Source organism: Neofelis nebulosa, chromosome 9 (genome assembly GCF_028018385.1).
Source record: "Neofelis nebulosa isolate mNeoNeb1 chromosome 9, mNeoNeb1.pri, whole genome shotgun sequence".
In the NCBI taxonomy this organism is placed as follows: domain Eukaryota; kingdom Metazoa; phylum Chordata; class Mammalia; order Carnivora; family Felidae; genus Neofelis; species Neofelis nebulosa.
In genome coordinates this window covers 40,702,583-40,726,899 of record NC_080790.1, presented here as the reverse complement: position 1 = coordinate 40,726,899, position 24,317 = coordinate 40,702,583, and the positions used below count along the sequence as shown (strand labels likewise).

Sequence of the window (24,317 nt, the reverse complement as noted above, 5' to 3'; positions counted from 1 at the left end):
AAGCTGGGATGGGAAGACCCCCGCTACAAAGGTGGCAGGATGGGTGTCTGTTTCCAGATAGGAGACACCAGAGTACAGCACGTTTGTGTGCTACAGCGAAAGAACCACGAGAAAGGGAGAAGTTAAAAATGTGAGCACAGGTTGGAGCCAAGAGGGGCCGAACCCCAGTGACGCCACTCCCATGGGATCACCCGCGGACCAGGGAGCTCCTGTTCGACCTGTATCGTCTCGGAAGTACAAGGGGAGAGAAGGAAAAGGAGAGTGATGTTTGTAGCGGCTGCTATGCAGGGAAGAAACCTGGAAAAGGAGGAGACTGTTAGATGCCTGCACTGAAGAACGGAACCACAGCACAGGGTAAGGGAGGAACCACCAGACACTCCGGCCTTTTCCTAAGCTCCTCCCTTCGCCTAAGCGTGCGGAGGAAGACGCACGCAGGAAGGGGCGGAGCCAGGAGCACTAAGAGCGCGCACGCGCGGGTCTCGCGAGAGCAGTAGAGGGCGGAAGCACAGTTATTGCAAGATGCGGTTCCTGGTTGCGTTGATCCTGCTGAGCGTCGTAGTGGCGGGTAAGACCCCCCACTCCCACCCCAAATAATCCCACTCTCACCCCTAGGCCCACCATCCTCACCGCCCCGGGTCGCTCTCTGAGCTCGCTACTTCCCTGCCGTAGTCACCCCTCCGCTTGCCATCACCCACCTCCCCCGTTTGCCAGTTGCCTCGGTTTCATCTAGCTTTGAGGGCTCCCTTCTCTTGGCCTCCCTCTCTTCAGGGCCAACTGGTTTCTCTGTTTCAGTAGACCTACCGCTAGAAAACTCTAGCCAGTCGCAGCCTCAGGCCACGGGAGACGGCTCTAGCAAGGGGAAGTCCCAGGTGCAGTCCACAGAAGATGACTCTAACAAGGAGAAGCCCCAGCTACAGTCCACGGGAGATAACTCTAACAAGGAGAAGTCTCAAGTGCAGTCCTCGGGAGACGGCTCTAGCAAGGTGAATCCCCAGCCACAGTCCACAGGAGACGGCTCTAGCAAGGTGGATCCCCAGCCACAGTCCACGGGAGACGGCTCTAGCAAGGTGAATCCCCAGCCACAGTCCACAGGAGACGGCTCTAGCAAGGTGGATCCCCAGCCACAGTCCACGGGAGATGGCTCTAGCAAGGTGAATACTCAGCCACAGTCCACGGGAGATGGCTCTAGCAAGCTGAATACCCAGCCACAGTCCGCAGGGGATGGTTCTAGCAAAGTGAATACCCAGCCACAGTCCACAGGAGACAGCTCTCGCAAGGTGAATACCCAGCCGCAGTCCACGGGAGACGGCTCTAGCAAGGTTGATCCCCAGCCACAGTCCTCAGGAGAGGGCTCTAGCAAGGTGAATACCCAGCCACAGTCCTCAGGAGACGGCTCTAGCAAGGTGAATACCCAGCCACAGTCCACAGGAGACAGCTCTCGCAAGGTGAATACCCAGCCGCAGTCCACGGGAGACGGCTCTAGCAAGGTTGATCCCCAGCCACAGTCCTCAGGAGAGGGCTCTAGCAAGGTGAATACCCAGCCGCAGTCCACGGGAGACGGCTCTAGCAAGGTTGATCCCCAGCCACAGTCCACAGGAGACAGCTCTGGCAAGGTGAATACCCAGCCACAGTCCTCAGGAGACGGCTCTCGCAAGGTGAATACCCAGTCACAGTCCACGCAAGATGGCTCTAGCAAGGTGAATACCCAGCCACAGTCCACAGAAGATGGCTCTAGCAAGGTGGAGTCTCAGCCACAGTCCGTGGGAGACAGCCCTAGTGAGGTAAAGCCCCAACCGCAGTCCACAGGACAGGGCTCCAGCAAGCAGAAGCCCCAGCCCCAGACCACGGGAGATGACCCTAGCAAGGAGAAGCTGCAGCAGCAGTCCTTGAACTCCAACAAGCTGGTCTCCAACCCCTCCTCTGATAACAAGGAACCCACCAATCCTGACTTAAACATACCAGCTAACAAAGATACCTCTCTGCATGCTTCTAGAGGTGAATCTGGGGAGACAGTATTACTGGACTCTGACCCCACTTCTCCACAGCAGGAGAGAGAAGGTAAGTCTTCAGAGCTTACAGAAGATACAGAGCCCAAGAAGGCTGAGGAAGGCGATACAGAGCCTGAAGGTTCACCGCCCCAAGAAGAGAGAGAGATGCCCGGCCTTGCCTCCAGTGAGAACCGTGAAAGAACACTTTTGGATTCCATGGGTAGGGAGAATGATGACCTTTATAAAGACAGTCTTGGAAGTGCCAGTGCAGAGAGCAGCCACTTCTTTGCATATCTGGTGACTGCAGCCATACTTGTTGCTGTCCTCTATATTGCCTATCACAACAAGCGGAAGGTAAGTCAAGAGTTGCCTTAAGAAGAGGAATGGGATTTCCTCCACCCTGAAAGTTTGGTGTGTGGGCCGGTATCTATCACTCATCTGCCTATGAGCACTGGGGATTTTAAGACAAACTTCAGTTTATCCTCGGATTCTGCTACGGCTCTCTACTCTCATTTTATAAATGATTTGTTTTCATGTCAGATACCTTTGAGTGCCCTCTGCTGCTGTATTAGGTGCTAAGTAAGGACATTATTGTGATCTGACCTGAATTGGGGTCTCCTCCCATAATCTTAAACTTAGGTCCTTTACAGCCTTAGAGAACCTGAGTACCTGACAGTTCGTAAATACATTACTCTGAAGATGGTGAATGATTTCTAGTTTCCTTTCCCAAGCTTTTACCTTCCGTCTGCAATGGCAGAAAGAGTGGTTACATAGTCTTTGACATCAACAGCAGAGAGCCCAGGGACTGTCTTCTACAGTCAGTTGAGTTTCTGACTAGAAGAATGGCCAGAAATTGCATGGAGACACTCATCTTTTACTACTGTAGCAGTGTTTGGTGTAGAGTAATATCTGTTGCTTAGCAACCACTCTGATGACAAAATGATTGCATTTCGTATTGAGTCCTCAGAATTTAGTAGTTTCTACAGCCTGGCTAAAATTGGAGCGTTCAATTTGTCAATATGCCTATGACTGTAAGGAATGAGGGAAGACGTTTAACAAAAAGGTGTTCCTTATTCTACATCCAGAAAGTAACCGTAGATGTGAAAGTGGTAAGGTTAAAGTGGAGCAAGTGTGGGGTGAAAAAGTACATTTGCAGATAAGAAATAATTATTGCTTGTGAGTAAAAAAGGAGTGTCTTATCCTAGAGCTTTCTGGGGAGGAGTTGGCAGATCTTTGTACTCTTGAGTAAATCATATAGACTCCCACAAGCCAAAGCCCAGAACAGTCTTCTTCCCATCTGTTACTTCATACTTAGTAGTATAAAAGATTCTGAGGTGACTGGAGGCCCTGTCCTCCTTAAAATTGTCATAACTTAAAAAGGTCTCTGTGGGTGTACTACTCTTTCACTGTCAGGGTCCTTAACAAATGTACTACCAGGTGATTACCTCTGATTTCAGAGACTGAGATATGTCATTGTAGAGTCACTTGTTAATTTCATTTTCCTTTCCCCAGATTATTGCTTTTGTGCTAGAAGGAAAAAGATCTAAAGTTACTCGACGGCCAAAGGCCAGTGATTACCAGCGTTTGGACCAGAAGGTAAGGAAAGAAGCCCCAGGTCTGTGGGAGGGATAGGCAGTCTCAGATAGGCCCAGCAGAGCACTTACATTTGACACGATGGCCATTGCCCCACCCTTTGCGGACCACAAAGTAGAGATGTCCGTATGTACGTGTCTGCAGTGTGAGAGCTAGAAGAGACCTCCACATGCTGTAAGTCAGCTCCCTCCCTTGACAGAAGAGGAAATTCAGGCCCAGAAACCTGATTCCTCCTCCCCGCCCCCGCACCGAAGTTCCCACTACAAATTTGTGTCAAAATCAAGACCTGATGGCAACCCCCTAGGCACCCATCCTGTGCTTTTTGCACCGAACCAACACTTCACAAATTTTAGTAGGCACATGAATCACCCTGGGAATTGTGATGAAAAGTCTGACTGATTACATATGGGTGGAATCTCTGCTTCTACGTTTCTAGGAAGTTCCCAGGTGACATCACATGCTGTGGAGCCATGCTTTAGGTAGCAGAGCATTTGACTACACTCCCCGAATACCAGTGAGTCCAGAAACATCTAGGCCTCCAACTCTAGAGATCAGCCCTACTAAACTGTGGACTCGATTTCCTAAGTGCAGCCAACTCACACCTGCCAGAAAGCAAAGCATTCCTTCCACCCCACAGAGTAGGAGCTGAGCAGGATTCTCCCCAAAAGCAGCCTGAGTGGGAACAGGGTATTTCCACTGCCTTGCCAGCACACACCCCTCCTTTCCACTTCTATGTAAGGACAGTCAGGACATTGGTAAATAGTACTTGGTGGCTTGACTAAGTTTTCCTAAGACTCCCTACAGGTAACACAGTTCACATGTATAGCCCATACCAGCAACAGAATAAGCCACTCAGCTCCAAACACCTTTGCTAACTAGCCCAGTAGGTCAACTTCACAATTTAGCCTTGGCCTAGTACTTTTCCGGATAATTGACTTTAAGGATTCATTTCCCTTTCCTAATTAAAAGGCACATGTAAACAATTCAAAACAACACAGAAATACTACAAAGCAGAGACCAGGATTTCCATATTCCTCTCACCAAGTATGTATCTTTCTAGTATATGTTTGATTTCAAACTGACTTTAAAAATAATTTTATGTGCTTTTATTTTACCGATTGCTCTTTGTATGTTGGAGCGGCGGCTTATCTTAATTCTGAATTTTTTCCCTGAACTGCAACTCCTGTAGGATCTTGTATTCCCCTAGATTCATAGCAGTGAGGTGTATTCCCCTGGAAGGAGATTAATGTCACAAATGAATTGTGTTGCTCTCGTTTCAGATTTGATTTCTCTGTTCTTGAGAACTTTGTCCTCCCTGCTGACTTGTTTTTAAATCAAGAGAAATGAAGAAAAAAAAGTACTGTGACCTAAGAGACACCCCCTCGTCTAGGGTTTTGGTGGCAAATCTGGCCTGGCAGAGGCGGGGGGTATTGCTTAGCTTTTTGCACCTGCACTTTGGTGACCTTGTACTCCTGTGTCCCCATCACCTATGCTGGTGTCTTCCATCCTTTCCTCCTCTGAGTGTGAGTAGAGGGAGCATGTGGGAAGCCAGCTATGACCAAAGGGAGACCTCAGCCCCAGGCAGGCTGCTGCTGCTGCTGACTGCCTTCCCTTGGGCCTTGGCCCTTTCGTAGTTGCCCCTTGAAAACAGCATTGCACCCACCACAAGTTATCTTTGCAGACCTAGGAGAAAACTAGGTTGAAAAGTCAACCTAGGAGAAAACTCACCTGCAGGTTGAGGTGCTTCTATACCAAGGCCTCATCTGGAGGGATGTGCCCTACAAAAGATGTAGAAGGTGAATGCTGATGGGCAAAGGGCTACTTTGAATACGTAATTCTCTTCAAAGGCTTCAGCAGCAAACCAAAACAGCTTTTAAAAAGTGCTTTATTGCCTGCAGTCCAACCTGTCTAGTGTAAGTTCTTCACATTTTCCTGATATTTTCGTATTACTTAAGACAAAGTGTGTCAACTTCCATTTGGTTGTACTGAGCATAAAACTGAACTTGGGGATTCTGGAAGTAAAGCTGTAAAGCCACGGTTCCCATCACAGATTTTTAAAAATATAGTTATGATTATTGAAAATACTGTGTTTGGCTATACTCATAATTGTAACAGGAACTTTTTAAAATAGGGTGAGCTCATACTTTGCAGCAGAAAATGTGCAGGAGGGTTTGGTTTTGATCTGCATTATTTTCCTAGGGTTTTATGAAAGGTTTCCCATAAACTCTGTTTGACATTTGTTGCCTAAAATAGACAAATTAGACTTGTAGTCAGAAACTAACTGTACTGTCTCTTTTACCTTAATCTAGTTAATGGTTCTCTATCTGATATAGGATGTCAAGGGTAATTAGTAAAAACTCTCCTTCCATTCCATGTCAGAGGTTGTTAAAACTTAAGAAATTCAGAGAGTTCCCCTGGGGTAACTGAGGGTAGTGTTTTGGATCATGCTGTGGTTTGAAGTTTTACTTAAGTCCGTTCTATGTGCTACCTATTATAGAGAGCCTAGAGAGAGTTGTTCTGCAGAGAAAAAATGGAATTAGAATAGCTGATTTCAGGGAAATACAAAGAATGTGGGAAGTGAGGGGTGGGATGAATTCTGTGCTGCTGAAGTCATTCTGCAGAAAGGACCATCCTGTTGGCACATTACCTTGCACCTCACTTAAAACAGCATGGCTTTGAGTTGAGATTTATGGAGACAAGGAATAAATGAATGCTCTCGGCATCATGCCCTCTTCCTATGCATCAGTCTTATAACACTTTCCTCTGAGGAATTTTCTGTCCGGCTCTCCTAGCATTCTATAAAACCACAGTTCCCCTTTGCCTACCTTTCCTTCTCCCCTCTGTTTTCTGTTTCTCTGTCTACACTAGCACCTTTCCTTCTACCTTTATGCATGCCCAGATTTCCCGTTCCCATCCATCCTGTTTGTTACTCCTTCCCTTCGTAACCTTTGTACACTCATGTCGGTCCCTGTCTTCCTACTAGTAGTGTTTTTCCTGAGGTTCAGATTGCCAAAGGTAATGGCTTATTCTCAAAGCTTAGTCTTGTTCTGGATAGAACTGAACATTATTGACCATCCAAATTGATATTCCCCCCTTCTGGTTTCTCTGACTGACTGTCCTGGTTTCTAAGAACTTTGCTTTACCCTGTGCTGGTGGGGGAAGAGAGCCCTCAAAGGCTGGTTTCTCTCTTCCTTCATCTTCCCAGAAATTCATCCATCCCTCATCCTCTGAGTGAGTGACTCCCAAGTATTTATCCTTGGCCTGGTTCCCAAAGAACCAAATCCTGTTGTGCGCTGTTAGTTTGCTCTGTTGGCACTAAAAACTGAAGTTCTCTCTAATACCCATTAAGCTGCCCATCTCAGCTGCCCATTTTATTTGTCTCAGCTCCAAACTATGTGGTCTTTTACCATTTTTATCTGTTACAACAGACCTATCCATTAACAACAACAACAACAACAACAACAACAACAACAACAAAAAGTCTCCAGTATAATCTTTCCTTCCGTTTTCCTTGCTTTCCTGTTGCACCCCCACCATTTCACTTCTCTCCTGAATTCCCAACCCGCCCAAGAGCCATCCTAACTGGTCCTCCTGTCCATCTTCTCTCATGCACAGATTGATCTTTCCAAAATCCTTGCCCTGATCTAAAGCTTCTGTCTACCTCTCATGGCTTAGAGAATCTAGCTTTATAGACTGTAGTGTTCAGGACTCTGCAGATGGGCACTTTCTTGCCAGGTTTTCTCTGCATCCTGCCCAGGCTCTTGTCAGGCCCATCTAGGCCTCTGTGCCTTTTTGTTGTTGCTGTGCCCTCCATTCCCTGGCTCCCGTGGTTGTTCTTCAGTCAGGGCACACTCCTTTCTCTTCTTTCACTTGCCTCCCCAGATGTTTCTTCAGGCCCCAGCTCGGGTTTTTCCATGCACCTTCTTAACTCCTCCACCATGTGATTGTTGGCTCTTTCCATTCTATTCAAATAACTCTTAATAATGCCAATCACAAATTTTGTAACTCCAGCAAAAAAGAGCAGACTTATCTGATGTCTGTATCTGGTCTCTCCTCCCCAAAACGAAGCTACTTGCAGGAGTGCCCTTGGCACCACCTGCATAGCTGCCTAGTGTAGTGACATCCCCTAGGTACTTCAGGAGTTCAGTGTCTTCTTGCAGAGACATTTTCCTTGTTCAGGACGTCTGAATGTGACTTACCTGATGTCTCATACAGCTCTTCCTGGCTACTGGTTGCTGTCCCTTACTGATAGACTTTGCTTGTAAGGAGGGTGAGCAGAAAGAAAGATTGGTTTCAGGAACCAAGAGGGTTGGCACCAAGTGGATGCATAAGGATTCTGTGGAGTCCGCATAGTTCCATTTTTTGAGCATCCGAGAAGTATCGTTTCTTGTGCTAAAAGAGTACAATAGAATTTAAGCTTCACTGTAGAAATTACACTGAAGGAACTCTCTCGCACCAGCGGAAAACTTTTCTCAGTAGTTGTCCTTTTGAAGATAAACTATTGATAGCATGTTTTTCTAGAGGTGGTGTGGATGAGGGTGAGCTGGCTTGAGGCATCTCTCAAGGTGGGGGGGGGGGGGGGGGCGGGGAAGGGTAGGGGTGGGCAGGGAAGTCCCTGGAGCCACGAGAAGCACCGCTATCTAGACAGCTAGGTCTTTCCTGCCCCAGCCTTTGGTTGAAAATTGATTTCTAGTAGGAGGAATCTGTGTTTCAGTCATGGATGTCAGTAGAAGGGTTTCGTTTCTTGCTACAGATTACTGAGTAGAATTATTTAAAGATGCTCTTCTGGACTCTGGGGGAACGAAGGCCAGTCTATCTAGAAAGGCTACAACAACTCAGAAAGACCTGACAATGAGCTATATGTATGCTGACGTTTCTTTTCCCATAATGGCTTTTAATGAAACGTTTGGTGATAGAATTATAAACCTCTAGAATTCCCCTGATGGTGATTCTCATTTTTTTCTCTACTTCACGTCATCTAAATCAAAAAAGGAAGCCTGCTTCTTGTTTTTACAAGGTAACTTGATACATAATGCTGTTATGTATGTGTGATGAAAGCTAGCACACTTCGCACATGTTCTGAATCACTTGAACGGGGAAGAGAGTATCTTGTACACCAGACACCAGATCCTGGTGTTCTTCCAGCTGTTTTCTGAAAAGTCTTGCTGAGAAGGTTGCCTTTGACATTGCCTTGCTTAAGGAAGAATCCTGGGAAGAGATTTCCAGGTTCCATTTAACTATTCATCCAGAGAAAGACTGAATCTCAACTCACCTAGTTCCTCAAGACACCTGTGAATTTCCTAAATGTCCCAGTTGAGAAACTCCTCCGTAATAGTGTTGGGTCTGAGCTGTGAAGCTACAAGCTGCCAACAAAAGCAGCCTCCTCACACTTAGACATTCCTTTAATTCAGAAGTTTCTCATGTTAAATAAATGATTGTTGAAGTTGTCTCCCTGTTTTGTTTACCGGATTAGTAGAGTGCCACTGTTTTTGCAATGTTTTATATTTTCAGCTTTTTTAAAATTAACTATATGATTACTTAATTTTATTTTTTTAAAGCTTATTTGGTCTAATGATAAGTATTTTTCAGTATGTAATGTTTTCCTGAGCTTCTCTGAATGCCGTTTCAATGTAGTTTTGTATCACTACACAGAAACCAAAATAAATTTCAAATATTAAAGCTATAAAAACATTAAATTTATTAAAATGGCAATCAAATTGATAGAAATAAGGCCTAATACAAGTGAAAGGTCATTAAAAAAAAAAAAACTTCATCCTTTTTTCACCTTTCCATCCAGTCCCCCCCCATGTACCAATAAATGGGAACACCATCCCTGACCTTTGTACGCTCGTTACGTAGCTTTCCACATTCTGATCCTGACTGATTTCCAGCCCCACTCCTCCCTGCCAGGCAGCCCATGTTCTAGGTCTAGGAGGCGGCTGGGTTATTTGTCTTACAATCAGTTACCTCTGTGGTTGTCATCTGCTGTAACCTTGGCCTGGGACGTTCTTTCAGTCTGCTTCAACCCCCATGAACTCATCTTTCCAGTCCAGTGTCGTAACTGCTAACATCACCCTTTGCTGTGGATTTTTGGAAGATAAACTTTTGAGGCTCAGGTACTGAGCTCCATGAGGGTATCTTGGTGCTGACCCAGTGGAGACCCAATGTTACCGTGAAAATAAGGAAGACACACCTAGGGCCTGGCTGCATGTGAATTGGATATTTCAATATATACTTCGCTAACGTCTTTACCCCCAACTCCCACAACCACATTGAGACTACCCTAGGTGTTTCCCCACCCTCTGAAAGACCCACTGGAACCAACAAAAACGGGCTCTCTGGGGGCCTCTGAACCCACGGAACTACAACCAAAACCATGCCCAGGTTTTGACAAAAACCTCTCTAGGCACCCTTTTCCAACAGCAGTATGGAACTCCTTCGGTGCAGCAAGGAGAATGAAGGAAGAGAAGCCTCAGGACATCTGGCCCAATCTGCTTCAGCTGACCAAGACTATGGAGGGTTCTGTCCACCTGACCAAAAGAATACTCAGTTGGACTCTTCTGGGTTGGGAGGCGATGGGAGCGCAGTGTGCAAAGCACTGCTTGACCAAACAGGCTGCCCAAGTCACTGGGCCACCCCGGGCCTTTTACCAGGGATAGCAGTGTTAGCTCTGAGCAATCACCTGCCCAGCTGGAAGAGGTGCAACTTGGGAACTGTGATTGAAGAACTGTGACCTGTGTGTCAGACCTCTTCAGAAATCAAAAACAGATTAGAGTGCCTTATGTGAGGAAAGAACGAGTACAGGAAGACATTATGGCTAAGTCCAGGGCTGTGCCATAGCACCAGCCAAATTCCTCAGACTCCACTCTGGACTAATTCTTCTGAGCCTGGATCCTTGAGTTGAGATTCTTAAGGTCTAGGTACAAGTTCCGCTTCAGGATGGTGCTGCTGCACAGTAGGGCCCCTTGCAAGGCCCCCACCAACCCACAGGTGAAGACATCCTGGCCTAGGAGACAAGAGCACAGGCCCATGAGCATCTTCCCCAAGCGGGGGGACAGGGAGCAAAGGCTCTCCTGTTCATCCCTCCAAGCTAGCCACCCACGGATGGCTTTACATCAGGACCAGGGTCCATAGCCTGCTGGGGTAGTCCATCCCCATGTGGAAGGCTGCAGGGGACAGTAGGATCTGCAGACAGAACAGAGCACTTTGGGTGACCGGGAGGCCCGGGGTTGCAGGCCCTAGAGAAATGGGGCAGTGTACCTGTCAAGTAGAGGTTGGGAATGGGGCTTTGGGCCCTCATGGAGGTCATCACATGAGGATGTAGGCGGTCCAGGTCATGGCTGGCCCCATAGCAGGCACCCCAGGGAGCAGCCAGATAGAACTGGTAGGTCAGCGGGGACCCTCCAACCACACTCTCCACCTGAGGAGACAAAAGGCAGCAGAGTGGGAGTGGGGCCTTGTGAGATCCTCGTTTCCTCCTTTTTCTGTCCTCCTCAACTGGACTGTATGCCTGCATGGGTTCCCTGCCCTTCCCTGGAGCTTAGTTATTTCAGGGCTTTATTTCCCTCCCCAAAAGAAAGAGCAGAAATGGCACCGAGAGGTTTGTTGTCACTACCACATGGTCTGCCCGCCTACCTTCCCCTCCAGCTGTGGGAACAGCCTCATCACAACCGACAGAGAGGCTTCAACAAAGGAGTTTTTGAGTGTCTCATAGTCGCTGTTCCGCTTTCCCTCTGCCTCCTCCTGCCACTCTTCAAACCACTCATAGCAGGTGGGCACCAGTACGATCATCGTGGACCGGTCTGGGGACACAGCTGGGGTTACTAATGCCAGGCCCCTTCCCTGCTCTGGCCCCCGTGCCGCCCCCGACCGAAAGGCCCACCTGGGAACCGGTCCTCCCAAGTGGGATCCTTGGCTGAGGAGGAGGCAATGAAGAGGATGGGCAAGTGCTCTGCAGCCTTTTCCCTGGGCATCGAGACGTAGTGCTCCATCCTGAGGGCGAGGGCTGTGGCTGCCGATGCCAGGCCTTGGCTCCTCACTGCCACTGCCCCAAGGACAGGCCAGCCCCCGGGACCCCCCACAGGGATGAAGCTGAGGCCCACTCCGTAACTGCTGCGGATTCTCCAGCATCAGGGGAGGAGGCAAGAGCCCCGTGGGCTGTGGGCCCCAGCTGACACACGCCCCCCCCCCCCCCCCACATGCACACACATGCCTTACGCCTTGTCGAAGTCTGTGTCAAAATACACAAAGTAGTTGGTGGCCTGCAGCCCCAGGTCCTCCTTGGTGCCTCGTAGGCCGATGAAAACACAGAAGGCGCTCAAGCCAGGCCGCACCGTCTCCAGCTGCTGCCTCACACCTGCCGAAGTGGAGGTGAGGGCCGTGTGAACACAGCCGGCAGGGGGAGCCGCTCCCTGCCCCGGAAGAACTTGCTTGCTTTATCCGCAGCCTCACCCTCGGTGACCAGCCTAGCACCTGGCCATCTTCACAACTCTTTTTTTTTTTTTTTTTTTTTTTTTTTTTTAACATTTATTTATTTTTGAGACAGAGAGAGACAGAGCATGAACAGGGGAGGGTCAGAGAGAGGGAGACACAGAATCTGAAGCAGGCTCCAGGCTCTGAGCTGTCAGCACAGAGCCCGACGCGGGGCTCGAACCCACGGACTGTGAGATCATGACCTGAGCCGAAGTCGGCCGCTCAACTGACTGAGCCACCCAGGCGCCCCCATCTTCACAACTCTTATTTTAACACTAAAATAACAGTGTTGACAGGGGCCTGCTCTTCTCTGTCTTCTGCCTGGTAAGAACACACCCCCGGGCTCCCACTCCTCTGCCCACCCCCAACTTCTGCTCTAAGCCCCCTTGAAGGCCCAGGAGGCCCAGCTTCTCTAAGCTGGCTCAGTGCCTGCAATCTTCCCTATTGGCTTTAAGTTATGAGCAGATTACTGGGCTCCACACTATACAGACCATACATACGAACAGTAGTTTGTTATAAGCCTTGATTTCCATATTACATTGAATATAAGCCATCTAGGGGCACCTGGGTGACTCAGCTGGTTAAGCATCTGACTTCGGCTCAGGTCATGATCTGGTTTGTGAGTTCGAGCCCCGTGTCGGGCACTGTGCTGACAGCTCAGAGCCTGGAGCCTGCTTTGGATTCTGTGTCTCCCTCTCTCTCTGCCCCTCTCCTGCGTGTGTGCTCGCTCTCTCTCTCTCTCTCTCTCTCCCTCCCTTAAAATAAGCATTAAAAAAAAAGAAAATGTAGGGGCGCCTGGCTAGCTCAGTTGAGTGTCTGACTTCGGCTCAGGTCATGATCTCACAGTTCGTGGGTTCAAGCCCCACGTCAGGCTCTGTGCTGACAGCTCAAGCCTGGAGCCTGCTTTGGATTCTGTGTCTCCTTCTCTCTGCCCCTCCCCTGCTCACACTCTGTCTCCCTCTGTCTCTGAAAAATAAAATAAATGTTAAAAACAATTTTTAAAAATACCACCCCTCCTGAAATAGGTGTTCAAATAGTAACTATAAAGGAACAACCAGATTCACCATTAACAACAATAAAATGAAGATTTCAAAATAAAAAAAGCATTAAAAAAAATACAAGCCATCTAATGAGCAAATATACATAATTCCTAATGTGCTGAACAGGCTGAACAAGACTTCAAAATGGTAAGCAACGCAGATGAACAAATGCCAACACCGTTCCTGCCAGCTGGCATTTTAGGTTCAGGTAGGGGAGGAGGGAAGAGCACTGTGAAAGCAGGCAAGAGCCTCTGTGAGAGCCATCTGATGTCCCCTGGAGCTAAGCAGCTGGGCTCCCCCACCTCTCAACAAATGACCCCAGACCAGCCTTCTGGAAATGGCTCCCACAAAGTTCCCATTCCCAGGACCAGCACCTGCCTGAGGGGTAACTGGGCCACTGGCTACTGTGCTTAATTTGTTAAACAAGTACTTGTTGAGGACCTAAAATGTGCTGAATCCTTTGCTAGGCTTTGGGGACACTACAAGGAATCAGATATGATGCCTGTCTCCTGGAAAAGAGGCTTTCCTGAAAGCAGTTGGCTTTCCTAATAGAGGCTACAAAGAGCTGAGTGCTATGTGTAGGGTGACCATAGGATTTATCATCCAAAACAGGCTTTTGAGAGTGAAAGGAGGCGGGATAGCAATTCCAGTAGGACCACAAGTAAGAGAATGACAGACCACTAGGCCATGGGGGTGCAATCAGGACAGAAGGGAAATGTGGGTTTCCACCGCCACAGGGAGGGATGGCGGGCTGCCCTGGGGCCGTAGGAGCACCTTCTCACCCAGGTTCCAGCATCTGGGGCTAATCTCACTGCCGGCTCCCCCTCTCCAGGTGGGATGGGGGTGATCATGGAGAAAACAGGGGGCCCAGGAGTGAAACCATCTAGGTCTCCAGAGGCCCTTAAGAACAGTAACTACCCCACCTAGCCCTTCCTTTCCCTTTTTCTCCCAACTAGAAGCATGGGATCCAGGAACCACATACCTGGCAGAAAAATAGAACCTTGGGTCCCAAATAAGGCACACAATTATATCCAGGCTTTTTTCTCCATGCCAGCCTCAGCTTCCCTTACTGATACTGTCCGACGAGTCTTCCCCACTCAAACAACTTCCTCTCCAAACCATCCCCAGGAACTTCCTGAAGGCCCAGCAGTGGACTTAAGAAAAGTGCTCCTATTCACAGAGGCTCCCTCTGCCTGACCACCCCACCTCCACACGACTCCAGCCAGCACTGCCTGCCCCAAAGGCCACCAGACATCTGGTTCTCAACTCTGAGAGGTAGATAGACCCATGAGAACCCCCACCCCCAAAGCAGGTGGAAACAAAGGAGTCCCAGCACCTGGGGGTCTCCTGAGTTAAGCACCTTGGCTGCCACTGCCTGAAACGCTCTCAAACGGGGATTCATCTGAGGCAACATCCAACTGCTCCTCCTAAGGGGGCAAATGGTTTTTCAGCCAGGTGGGGCTTGTGCCATTAGATTAGATACATAAAAGCAGTAAACACTGTAACAAGCTAAGGGAGGGCAAGCTAAACTTGTAACTCCTGACAAGGCGCCCTGGGGAGGAGGCAAGCAGGGGGAGGGGCACTGGGACCCATCAGAGCCAGGGTTCAGGGGTCCTGGGAGGCAGGGAGGCAGGAAGTACCAAACGCAAAGTCTGCCAGCTGCCCTGCCACCGGCCAGTCTGCCACACCCCACGCAGCGTGAGGGAGGACAGGCCTTCTCTGGCAACAGACGCCAGTTGAGGCCCAGCTGAGTGAAGCTCCACATTTCTCAGTCCGGACGGGGCCAAGGACCCAGGCTTTCAAGTCAGAACCACCAGTGTTCTCATCTCAGCTTTGCTGGTTTCACCCGGGTGGCCTTGGGAAGTCACTTCACCCGTATGGGTCTCACTTCTCCTCCTGCCCCATAAACATTAGGATGATGACATCTGTCTCCCAGGTGGCAGTGAGGATCATGTGCCACGACAAAGGTAAAGCCTCTCACACAGACTTATCGAGAAAGGGCTCACCCACAGATATGCCTACTGCCCCTCACCCCCCAAAACCAGGCTTTTATTATGTTTGGACACAGCCTATCAGAAGAGAAGGCTGCATTGAGGGTTATTTCTGTCCGGGCCCCAGATTTCAAGCACAAGCCCAGAGCTCAAGGGACAGAAGAAAGCCAGAAGGGTACTCCCACAGCTTCAGCCCCAGCAAGTAGCTGGTTCTTGAAAGAGGCAAAAAAAAAAAAAAAAAAAAAAAAAAAAAAAAGAACCTTGGGTCCCAAATAAAGCACACAACAATTATAGCAAGACTTTCTTCTCCATGCCGGCCTTAGCTTCCTTTACTGATGTCAGACCAGGCTTTCCCACTCAAAGTAAGTGAAGAATTCAGGGAAAAAAGTAGGATTCATACCACAAACCCAAGAAGTGTTCCTTTAGGACGCTACCCACCATCATGAACTATTAGCTCTAAGATCTGGGGAAGCTGAAAACAGGCAACAGACTTGAAAGAGAAGAGGGCAAAGCGGGTGAGGTTATAGGGGATAAGGGGTAAACAGGCCAAGGACGGAATGAGAGATAAGGACCAAGGGGTCTGTGGGGGTGATTCAATACAAAGAAAGCTGCTTCCCAACCCCTAAACACAGAGGTCTTGCTGGGAACAGATGCTAAAGATGGTGTGCTCGTGCTCACCTGTTCTGCTTAAGGATGGTCATAGGGCAGTCAAGAGGAGCAAGAACACCAGCCTGGCTGGGCAGGCTAGCCCCAGAGGGGGCCCTGCTAGGAGCTTCGCAGAGCAAAGTAGCCCAGTCTTTTACCTGGCAGACAGCGGGCATTCTCTGGCAGTAGGTACTTGTAGGTATTGAAGAGTCCTGCGTTGGAGATCACGATGGGGCAATAGATGTTCACCAGCTCCTGACCCTTCTTCACAGTGACACCTGCAGGCACAAGAGCTTGGCTGAGGTTCTTTGCACTCCAGACTTTACACAGATCTCTCCCAGCCTACACTTTATCTTCTTAGACCTGGGCATCCAGCCCAGCTATGGTCAGGCAGGCAGGCTCCAGGCAAAACTGCAAAGCAAGTGAAACATCCTCAAGCATTCTCCGCCTAACCCCACAGTCATTTGTGCGCTTACCTTCCCTGGCTCTCTCCCCACGCCATGTGGGCACCCTTTTCTGTAGCCAAACCTCCACACTAACCGTGACAAAGCTCATGGGCTGAAGCCCTTCCACTGGAATCCCAGGCCCGTCTTCACTGCTGCCAGACTTCTATTTCCAAAATACTCTGAGACCCTCCAATGACACCACAACCTCTGTAAGATAAACTCCAAAGTCTTGTACCAGCCTTCCAAGATCTGCTCCCTTCTGTGTCTCCAGCCTTGTCTCTGGCCACACGCACTAAACTATTAGGTGGCACCATATCAAACAGCTGATATTCAACCACTTTGACCTATAAAAACAGTAGCATCTTTGGGTTCAACCTACTTCCAGACACCTAAAAATAGTCAGCTCTTTCATGCATCCGTGCCTTCGCACATTCTGTTCCCCCTGCCTGGAACATCCCAAAAGCTTGGGCTAGCTTCTTCTCACCCTTTATGACCTGCCTCAAGCACCTCTGCCCTCCTTCCTCCATCCTTAGTCTGTACCTCTGTATGACACTTTACATCTCAATGATCTTCCCTATGATTAGAAACTTCTTGAATTACAGATTTTCTTTATAGCCATCTCATCTTTTTATCTCCATCTTTTATCACCTAGCACCTGAAAAATACGAGTAATATTCTGAACTGAATTTAATTGAACTGATAAACCCACCTTGCTTCAAGGACCTCTTCTGGCTGGAAGAGGAACTTGCTTGTGGACATCAGAGAAAAATCTCACACAACCAACCACCTCTCCGGTCTCACCCAGCAACTTCCTAGTCTCTTCTACAAATGTATTCTCAGAGATCGCTGATGACCTTTTCTCCCTTGATTTTTTTGTGCAGTGGGCCATCCACACACCTCCTCCTTGAAAGACTCCTCTGGTGAATTCACTGTCACACCAGCCCTCTTCTTTCAGGTCTCTCTCTGTCTCCTTCCCTGATGTTTCTTTAAGCACCCCCTAATCATGGATGGCCTGTTCTGTTTACCAGAGTCCTTCCCTGCACACACCCTCTCCTCACAGAATTCATCCACGGTGGAATTCTGATGCTCTGGGCAGGTGGCAGTAAAGACCCGAGCCAGGATAACGAGATTCTAGGCTCCACTCTGCCATTTACAGGTTGAGGACAGAGCATCTCGCTGGCCTCCACAATGCCCTTTCAAGTGCCCAGGTTATTTATTCATCCCACCAATCACTAAACAAACATGTATGGAGCCTCTATTATGTGGTAAGATCTACAGGCATAAAGACACAGCCCCCAGGGTGCCCGGATGGCTCAGTCAGTTAAGCATCTGGCTCTTGACTTTGGCTCAGGTCATGATCTCACAGTTTGTGGGTTCGAGCTCCATGTCAGGCTGTGTGCTGGTGGTGCACGGCCTGCTTGGGTTCTCTTCCTCTCCGTCTCTCTCTGCCCCTCCCCTATTGGTGTGCTCTGTCTGTCTGTCTGTCTCTCTCTCTCTCTCTCAAAATAAATAAACTTAAAAAAAAAAAAAAAAGGCACAGCCCCTACATTCAAGGGGATCTTGGATTACTGGATCCCTATTTTTACCTATGGAATAAATGATCAAATACTGGTCTTTGGGGACCATGCAATCCTTTATCCTTCCTGCGTCCTTTCTAATCGCTTTCCCTGAGCCCCTGCTCTGGGCAATTTTAGCCCTGAACTCCCCGTGAGGAGGTCAGTTTTTCTATACCTTGTGCTTGTTTCTCTGCACCCCACTTCTCTCCCACCCCAGCCCAGGAGCCATGAAGCACGATGCGGAGCTCTCACCACAGGCTTTCCCAGTGGAGTCCAGCAACACACTCTGCACAGTAGCGCTGGTCAGGACAGCGCCCCCGGCCCGCTGAATCACAGGGATGGTGTGGAAAGCGATCTCACTGGTACCCCCTCGGGGATAAAAGGCCCCTTCCATGTAGTGGTTCGTCACCAGAGCGTGCATGGAGAAGGCACTGTGCCTGGGGGTCACACCTACAGAAGGAAGGAAGGGGCGATGAGGCAAGAGCAGGCGGCAGCAGCATTTAAAGAGGAAGACAGATTCCTGTCAAAAAGCACGCAAGCCTCGGTCTGCCCACCCCAGGATCCAAATGATCCCCAGGGCTAAGGGCAGCCAGAGGGCCTATCTATTGCCATCCAAACACAGGGTACCTTACAGATCCGGGGGCCAGTGGGAATGTCCTCCCTCAGAGTGACATGCTGCTGAGACGAGGGAGGACACGGTTGGCTGAAAAGGAAAAGCATCCAGGGCATGGCACAGGGAATGTGTGCCAGGGAGTCCAGCAGGTAGGTGGACAGACTTCTCACCCAAGAGCTCCAGAGGGCCTTGGGTTTATCCTGCTCCACTTCAGTCAGTCAGGCAGGTTCAGGAAGAAAGACTGAGAGCCAAGAGGGCAACACCTCCTCCTCCAGGAGCTGCCCAGGACTCCAGGCCAGTACCCACCGTAAGTGGGGAAGATGTAGCTGAGCACCGCCCGGAGCTCCGGGGAGGCCGGCAGCTGCCGCAGGACCTCATCCAGGCTCTGGGTGGAAGCACGAAGAAAGGCAGAGAAATGGGTGAGCGGCCCCCACTTGCTGAGCAGCTGAGCTATGCGCAATGGGAGGGTCTTCAACAAGATGGCCAGGACGACTCCGTGGGACACCGCCTGAGGAAAAAAATAAGCAGCGAGGAGCCACTGTAACGGAATCACCATTCCAATAGCCTGCGCACCAGCCCAGCACCGGGGCCCAGCAACATTTAGCCCTGGCCGAACTTGGATTTTTAAAAATCTGTACTCTGTGAATTTTTCCCATTCTACATTCAGATGAGTCCTTTTCTGCATTTCGGTTTCCTGCCCAAATTCCTTTCGAAAAATCCCATCTGGTCTCAGATGAAGTAAAAACAGGTGTGATCTGACCACACAGAAGCCAGCTTAGTCCAAAAGGAGAACACGGTTCCTGTCCTCCCCCCAACCCCTCCCGCCAGAGGCCAAAGTGAGAGTGGCTGCTGTCAAGTCCAGCCTCCAGAGAAAGGGCCCAGCTGGGCAGAGGCCAACTAGGGTAGGGCTAAGTTCAGGGCAGACTTGACCGGTCCTCCCTTTCTGCCTCGCCCACCGGTCACTGCACTAATGAAGGTCAGCCTTGTCAGGAATAAACGGGGGGTGGGGGTGGGGGGTCCTCAGCACATCCATGTTACCTTAACCAGCTTTATATATTTGTCAATGGCAGCTTCCTCCTGGGGAAACTTCTCCTTGAGGCCCTGAATGTAAGCTTTCTTCCCACTGTACATGGGGAACTCTTTTCGGCCGTTGGGTCCTTCTAGTACCATGATGTCAAACGGAGAAGACAAGGCGACCCATTCCAGCTGCCCCTCAGTGATCTGGTCCAGGATAAGACGGCTACTCTTGCCCTCTTGCATGTGCCCGACATAATGGATTCCTGTTGGGAGACAGAAGAACAAGGTGTCATAGGGATAAGGGAGCCGATCCCTGGAACGGTAGATAAAAGAAGCGAAAGGAAAGAGGTAGTCCTGCATGGCTGAGTCCGTGCCCGGAGAGCGCTACCCACAACTTTCTGTGGGGAGGTGCTGCAGCAGAAACCACCAGATCTCCACCCAGTTCAGCTCCCTGCGGTGATGGCTGTCAGACAAAGAAAGTGGTGCCCAGAGAGAAGCTGGGGCCTCCAGAACAACAGAAACGTCCAGTGTCATCCCACAGTGGCTGCTCCAAGCCTCCTAAAGATACAGCCATGTTCCCAACCCCTTCCCACACAAGCCTTACCTGTGTCAAATTCCAGGCCATTCTTTCCAAAAGTATGACAACAGCCTCCTGCCTTGGTATGTTGTTCCAGTACCAGAACTCGCTTGCCAGCTTTGGCTAGAATCGCAGCTGCAGCCAGGCCCCCAAAGCCACTGCCGATCACCACTGCATCCAGCTTCTTTGGCACTCGGCTGACTGAGAAAGCTGCAGCAGAGGGAAGAGTTGGAGGGTGAGCTTCTCAGGCAGGGGCAGCAAAAGAGCAAAGACACGGAAACCAAGGAAGGCTCTGCTAGCTTATACAATGCAAGAAAACTCCAGTGCAGTTTGGCATGGAGCAACCGACTAAAATATCTCAAACATTGCACCTGGGAAATACTCAGGACCAGCCAGGCAGATTAAAGACAGTGATTTGGTTTTACTGGAGCCGATTTAACTAAAACCAGTATGTACCTGGGGATTTTACCTACTTTATTATTTTTTTTTTTCAACGTTTTTAATTTATTTTTGGGACAGAGAGAGACAGAGCATGAACGGGGGAGGGGCAGAGAGAGAGGGAGACACAGAATCGGAAACAGGCTCCAGGCTCCGAGCCATCAGCCCAGAGCCCGACGCGGGGCTCGAACTCACGGACCGCGAGATCGTGACCTGATTGAAGTCGGACGCTTAACCGACTGCGCCACCCAGGCGCCCCAGATTTTACCTACTTTAAAGAAAGCAAACAAATCACAAACAGAAATAGAAAGCTGACAATAATAATACAGGCTGAGAAACTTAAGTGCAGATAGAGAGCTAGGGAAGAAAGAAACAAGGAAACGGGGGACACAGGAGAGTGCTGTGGGCAGACTGTGGCTCTTGGAATTGTCCATTCACAAGTCGGTTATCTTTGAAAAATACAGGGTCTGTAGGCACCAGTGGAACAGCCTGGTCCTATGATGGTTCTTCAAGATCCTGAAGCAGAGGCTTGAGCAGGACAGAGCTGAGAAATCATTGCACCACCCTTTCATATCAGAGAAGTCTGGAGGCAGAACTAAGGGATCAGCACCTAAGCAAGATAAAAGGACAGCACATGGTGCCACGTGGGCACTTCAACACATGATCTGTTCTTTAAAGATCATTCTTGAAGAACTGAGATTTGGAATTTTTCCAAGCTGCAAGAGAACTTGGGAAACTTTTAACTTTTCAAACATTTTTAGAAAAACGTCTAGGGCGCCTGGGTAGCTCAGTCGGTTAAGTGTCCGACTTCAGCTCAGGTCATGATCTCGCAGTCCCTGAGTTCGAGCCCCGAGTCGGGCTCTGTGCTGACAGCTCAGAGCCTGGAGCCTGCTTCGGATTCTGTGTCTCCCTCTCTCTCTGCCCCTCTCCTGCTCACACTCTGTCTCTCTCTCTCTCAAAAATAAACATTAAAAAAAGAAAAACGTCTAGTGAAAAACACATTTTATATCACAATTCAGAATACAAATAAGTATATAATCTAAATAACGGGAGTTGAAGTTTCACAATAACTGAAATAGAAGTATTACAGAACTATGTATGATGACTCTGATATTTTCTGTTCTACTACATTTTGAAATACAACCTACTAAATCCAGTTCATGATCCACTAATAGATCACACAACCTGGCTGGAAAAAGTTACATCAGTCATCTCATTTTTATTTTTTTTTTAATTTTTTTTAATGTTTATTCATTTTTTGATAGAGTGCGGGTGGGAGAGGGGCAGAGAGAGAGGGAGACACAGAATCTGCAGCAGGCTCCAGGCTCTGAACTGACAGCACAGAGCCCGACGTGGGGCTTGAACTCATGGACCGTGAGATCATGACCTGAGCTGAAGTCAGACGCTCAACCAGCTGAGCCATCCAGGTGCCCCAGTCATCTCACTTCTAGACCAACCGGAGAGAAGTGGAGTAATTTGCTAATAATGGCTATGCAGTAAATTAATGACAGAATCCAAGCTAAAACCCTCATCTCAGAAGCTCAGACTAACAGTCTTTCCACTTAAAACAGTATTGTCTCCGCCCGTGTCACAAGATGTGTCACACAGAATTCTAAAATTTACAAGTGGGAGGGACCTTGGAGATCAAAGAGGAGATCTAACTTTTTTTTCTTAAAGCAGCACAACCCTTTCTTTAAACCTTATGAGGGGGGCGCCTGGGTGGCGCAGTCGGTTAAGCGTCCGACTTCAGCCAGGTCACGATCTCGCGGTCCGTGAGTTCGAGCCCCGCGTCAGGCTCTGGGCTGATGGCTCGGAGCCTGGAGCCTGTTTCCGATTCTGTGTCTCCCTCTCTCTCTGCCCCTCCCCCGTTCATGCTCTGTCTCTCTCTGTCCCAAAAATAAATAAAAAACGTTGAAAAAAAAAAAAACAAAAAAACCTTATGAGGAACCCCAAAGTATGTTCTAAAGATGATAGTGGAGATACTCTGGTTGACCAAAGAGCAGCTCTCAGCCTGAGGCACTCTGTTGAGCCTCTCCCAAAGTTTTAGAACCAACCATAAGAGCTGGGACGAGGCATAGCCACTCAAATCACTTGATGGGCGAAATACAATTTCCCACATGGGTTGGAAGAGATGTGCAGCTCCTCCATGCCCTTGAACCATGGGGGAGAGTAAGGGGAAAAGTTAAGGTCTTATAACCAAGTGGGGGAAAGGTCTCTTCTTGTCTATCCTGCGGGTCGTGGACCTGTTCCTGGCTATGCCATTGGTGAGGGAGCATGAGGCAGGCTGAGGGGCAAAACACAATCTAGTACCCCCACACACACACACCCAACTCCAGGTGGGATCTGTGTGATAATCCTTGGACACTCCTGGCTACCCAAGAACAAAGGAAAAGGGTTTAAGTGCTTGCCATGGTGATGTGGGAAACTAAGGCAAATGAAAAATTAAATTCCCTTACTGCCTACAGCCCATTGACGAGTCCTTGAAACTGGTAGAGTGACCTCCCTGTCGGAGCTTAGCTGTTTCAATGATGGCACTTTGCTAGGGGCAAAAGAGAACCTGAGCTTAGCATTGTCACAACCTTGAGGACCCATCTTGTAAGTCTACTTCCTTTATCTCAACTACCCCAAAATATATGTTGGCAATCATACTCCGAGCGTATGGCCTCCCAATATACATCTATGTATAGATGTAATAGAACCTCTCATGACTGAGGTTCTGTTAAACGGTAATTGGTGTTTCCCTAGCAACAGCTCGCCCCTCAAGGTCCTAGAAACCTTGCTTCCAAAATACCTTAGCGACTTACTCTATCCCTGACCCCCTCCCAACCTGAGGGTATATAATGAGTTAACTGTCACAACCTCAGTGCAGCTCTTCCTGCCCATGGGTCCTGTCCCTGTGCTTTAATAAAATCACCTTTTGGCACCAAGAATTTTTTTTTGGCCCCAGGCTCAGGACCACCCCACCATCACCCCCAAAACTTCATCGCCATGACCTCAGCAAGCGGAGGACAGGACCCCCGCCCGTGGGGCCACTATGGCCTGGGGGCCTGCTTGGGCAAAGTCTGTCACCGATAGGAGACACGAAAGCGGGGCGCCTCCACTTTCAAGGAAGCCCTCCCAGCACTTTACATATGGGGAAACTGAGGCCCAGGTGGGCAGCGGATCGCCGTGTTGGAATCGGAACGCAAACCTGAGAGGCCGCCCAAGTACAGCCTTGGAGCCCTTTTCGCTGACCTTGCTTGAGAACCTTTCTCCTGGCCTCTTTGTCGGTCACCAGCGGCGCGGAGGGCCGCCTGACGTCCTCGGAGAAGGGGTTCGGGGAGCTGCCTGCGAACGGCCGCAGGTGCCCTTTGCAGAGGACCGCCAACAGCGGCACAACCAGCAGCAGCAGCAGCAGCAACGAAAGCCACATAGCGCCGGCGGGGCCCAAGGACGGGGTCCGCAGCCACGACACCCAGCCTGTACTGCTGCGCCTCCGCCGCTCGTATTTATCCTTCCCGGCCAGGAGGCGGAGGCAACATCGACCTTTGATCAGCCAGAACCTTTCCGGCCTGGAGCCAGGAGTGCGGCGCGGACTGGCCCTCCGGGCGGCTCGTACTCCTGCAGCGCCAAGTTTCCCAGGCTGCCGGGAGGCGGGGCGCTCCGGGCCCGGAGGCTGAGCCGGGACTCCGTGCGCACGCGCGGGGCGGCCGGGGGCTGACGGAGACGGGGAAGGCCCCGGAGCCTTGGTCGCGGCCCGCGAGCCCCCAACTCTGCGGAGGACGCGTGGAGTGGAGATGGTCGTCCCGGACCTAGACAAGCCTGGGAGCTGCAGGCCCGAGAGAGAATCCCGTCCGGGACCCAGGATGCCTGGGTTCTGGTCCGCGCTCTGCCGAGGGCTCGCCGAATGACCCGAGGCAAGTTGCTTACCTGTTTTCAGTACCTAGTGGCGAGGAGGTTTC

The 24,317-nt window shown here is 49.8% G+C and overlaps 2 protein-coding genes across 15 annotated transcripts; one reads left to right on the top strand and one right to left on the bottom strand.

Moving 5' to 3' along the window:
• The first annotated feature begins 421 nt into the window (after positions 1 to 421).
• On the top strand, positions 422 to 5,666 carry TGOLN2 (trans-golgi network protein 2). 14 transcript variants are annotated; one of them, XM_058683507.1, is made up of 6 exons: positions 435 to 565; positions 793 to 1,151; positions 1,278 to 1,319; positions 1,530 to 2,342; positions 3,501 to 3,584; positions 4,862 to 5,666. In XM_058683507.1, exons 1-6 carry the CDS (start codon positions 520 to 522, stop codon positions 4,865 to 4,867), a joined length of 1,350 nt encoding a protein of 449 aa, XP_058539490.1. In that variant the 5' UTR covers positions 435 to 519; the 3' UTR covers positions 4,868 to 5,666. The 14 variants fall into 14 exon arrangements, with proteins under 14 accessions (XP_058539491.1, XP_058539490.1, XP_058539489.1 ...); XM_058683506.1 differs by having other exon boundaries at positions 1,446 to 2,342; XM_058683504.1 differs by adding an exon at positions 1,446 to 1,487 and having other exon boundaries at positions 793 to 1,319.
• A 3,589-nt stretch (positions 5,667 to 9,255) lies between these two features.
• RETSAT (retinol saturase) lies at positions 9,256 to 24,006 on the bottom strand. The gene is made up of 11 exons (XM_058683494.1): positions 23,611 to 24,006; positions 19,966 to 20,148; positions 19,383 to 19,624; positions 18,651 to 18,852; positions 17,984 to 18,181; positions 15,888 to 16,007; positions 11,799 to 11,937; positions 11,464 to 11,573; positions 11,217 to 11,383; positions 10,842 to 11,001; positions 9,256 to 10,587 (listed from the first exon to the last, which is right to left on the bottom strand). Exons 1-11 carry the CDS (start codon positions 23,786 to 23,788, stop codon positions 10,454 to 10,456), a joined length of 1,833 nt encoding a protein of 610 aa, XP_058539477.1. The 5' UTR covers positions 23,789 to 24,006; the 3' UTR covers positions 9,256 to 10,453.
• Positions 24,007 to 24,317: the final 311 nt, after the last annotated feature.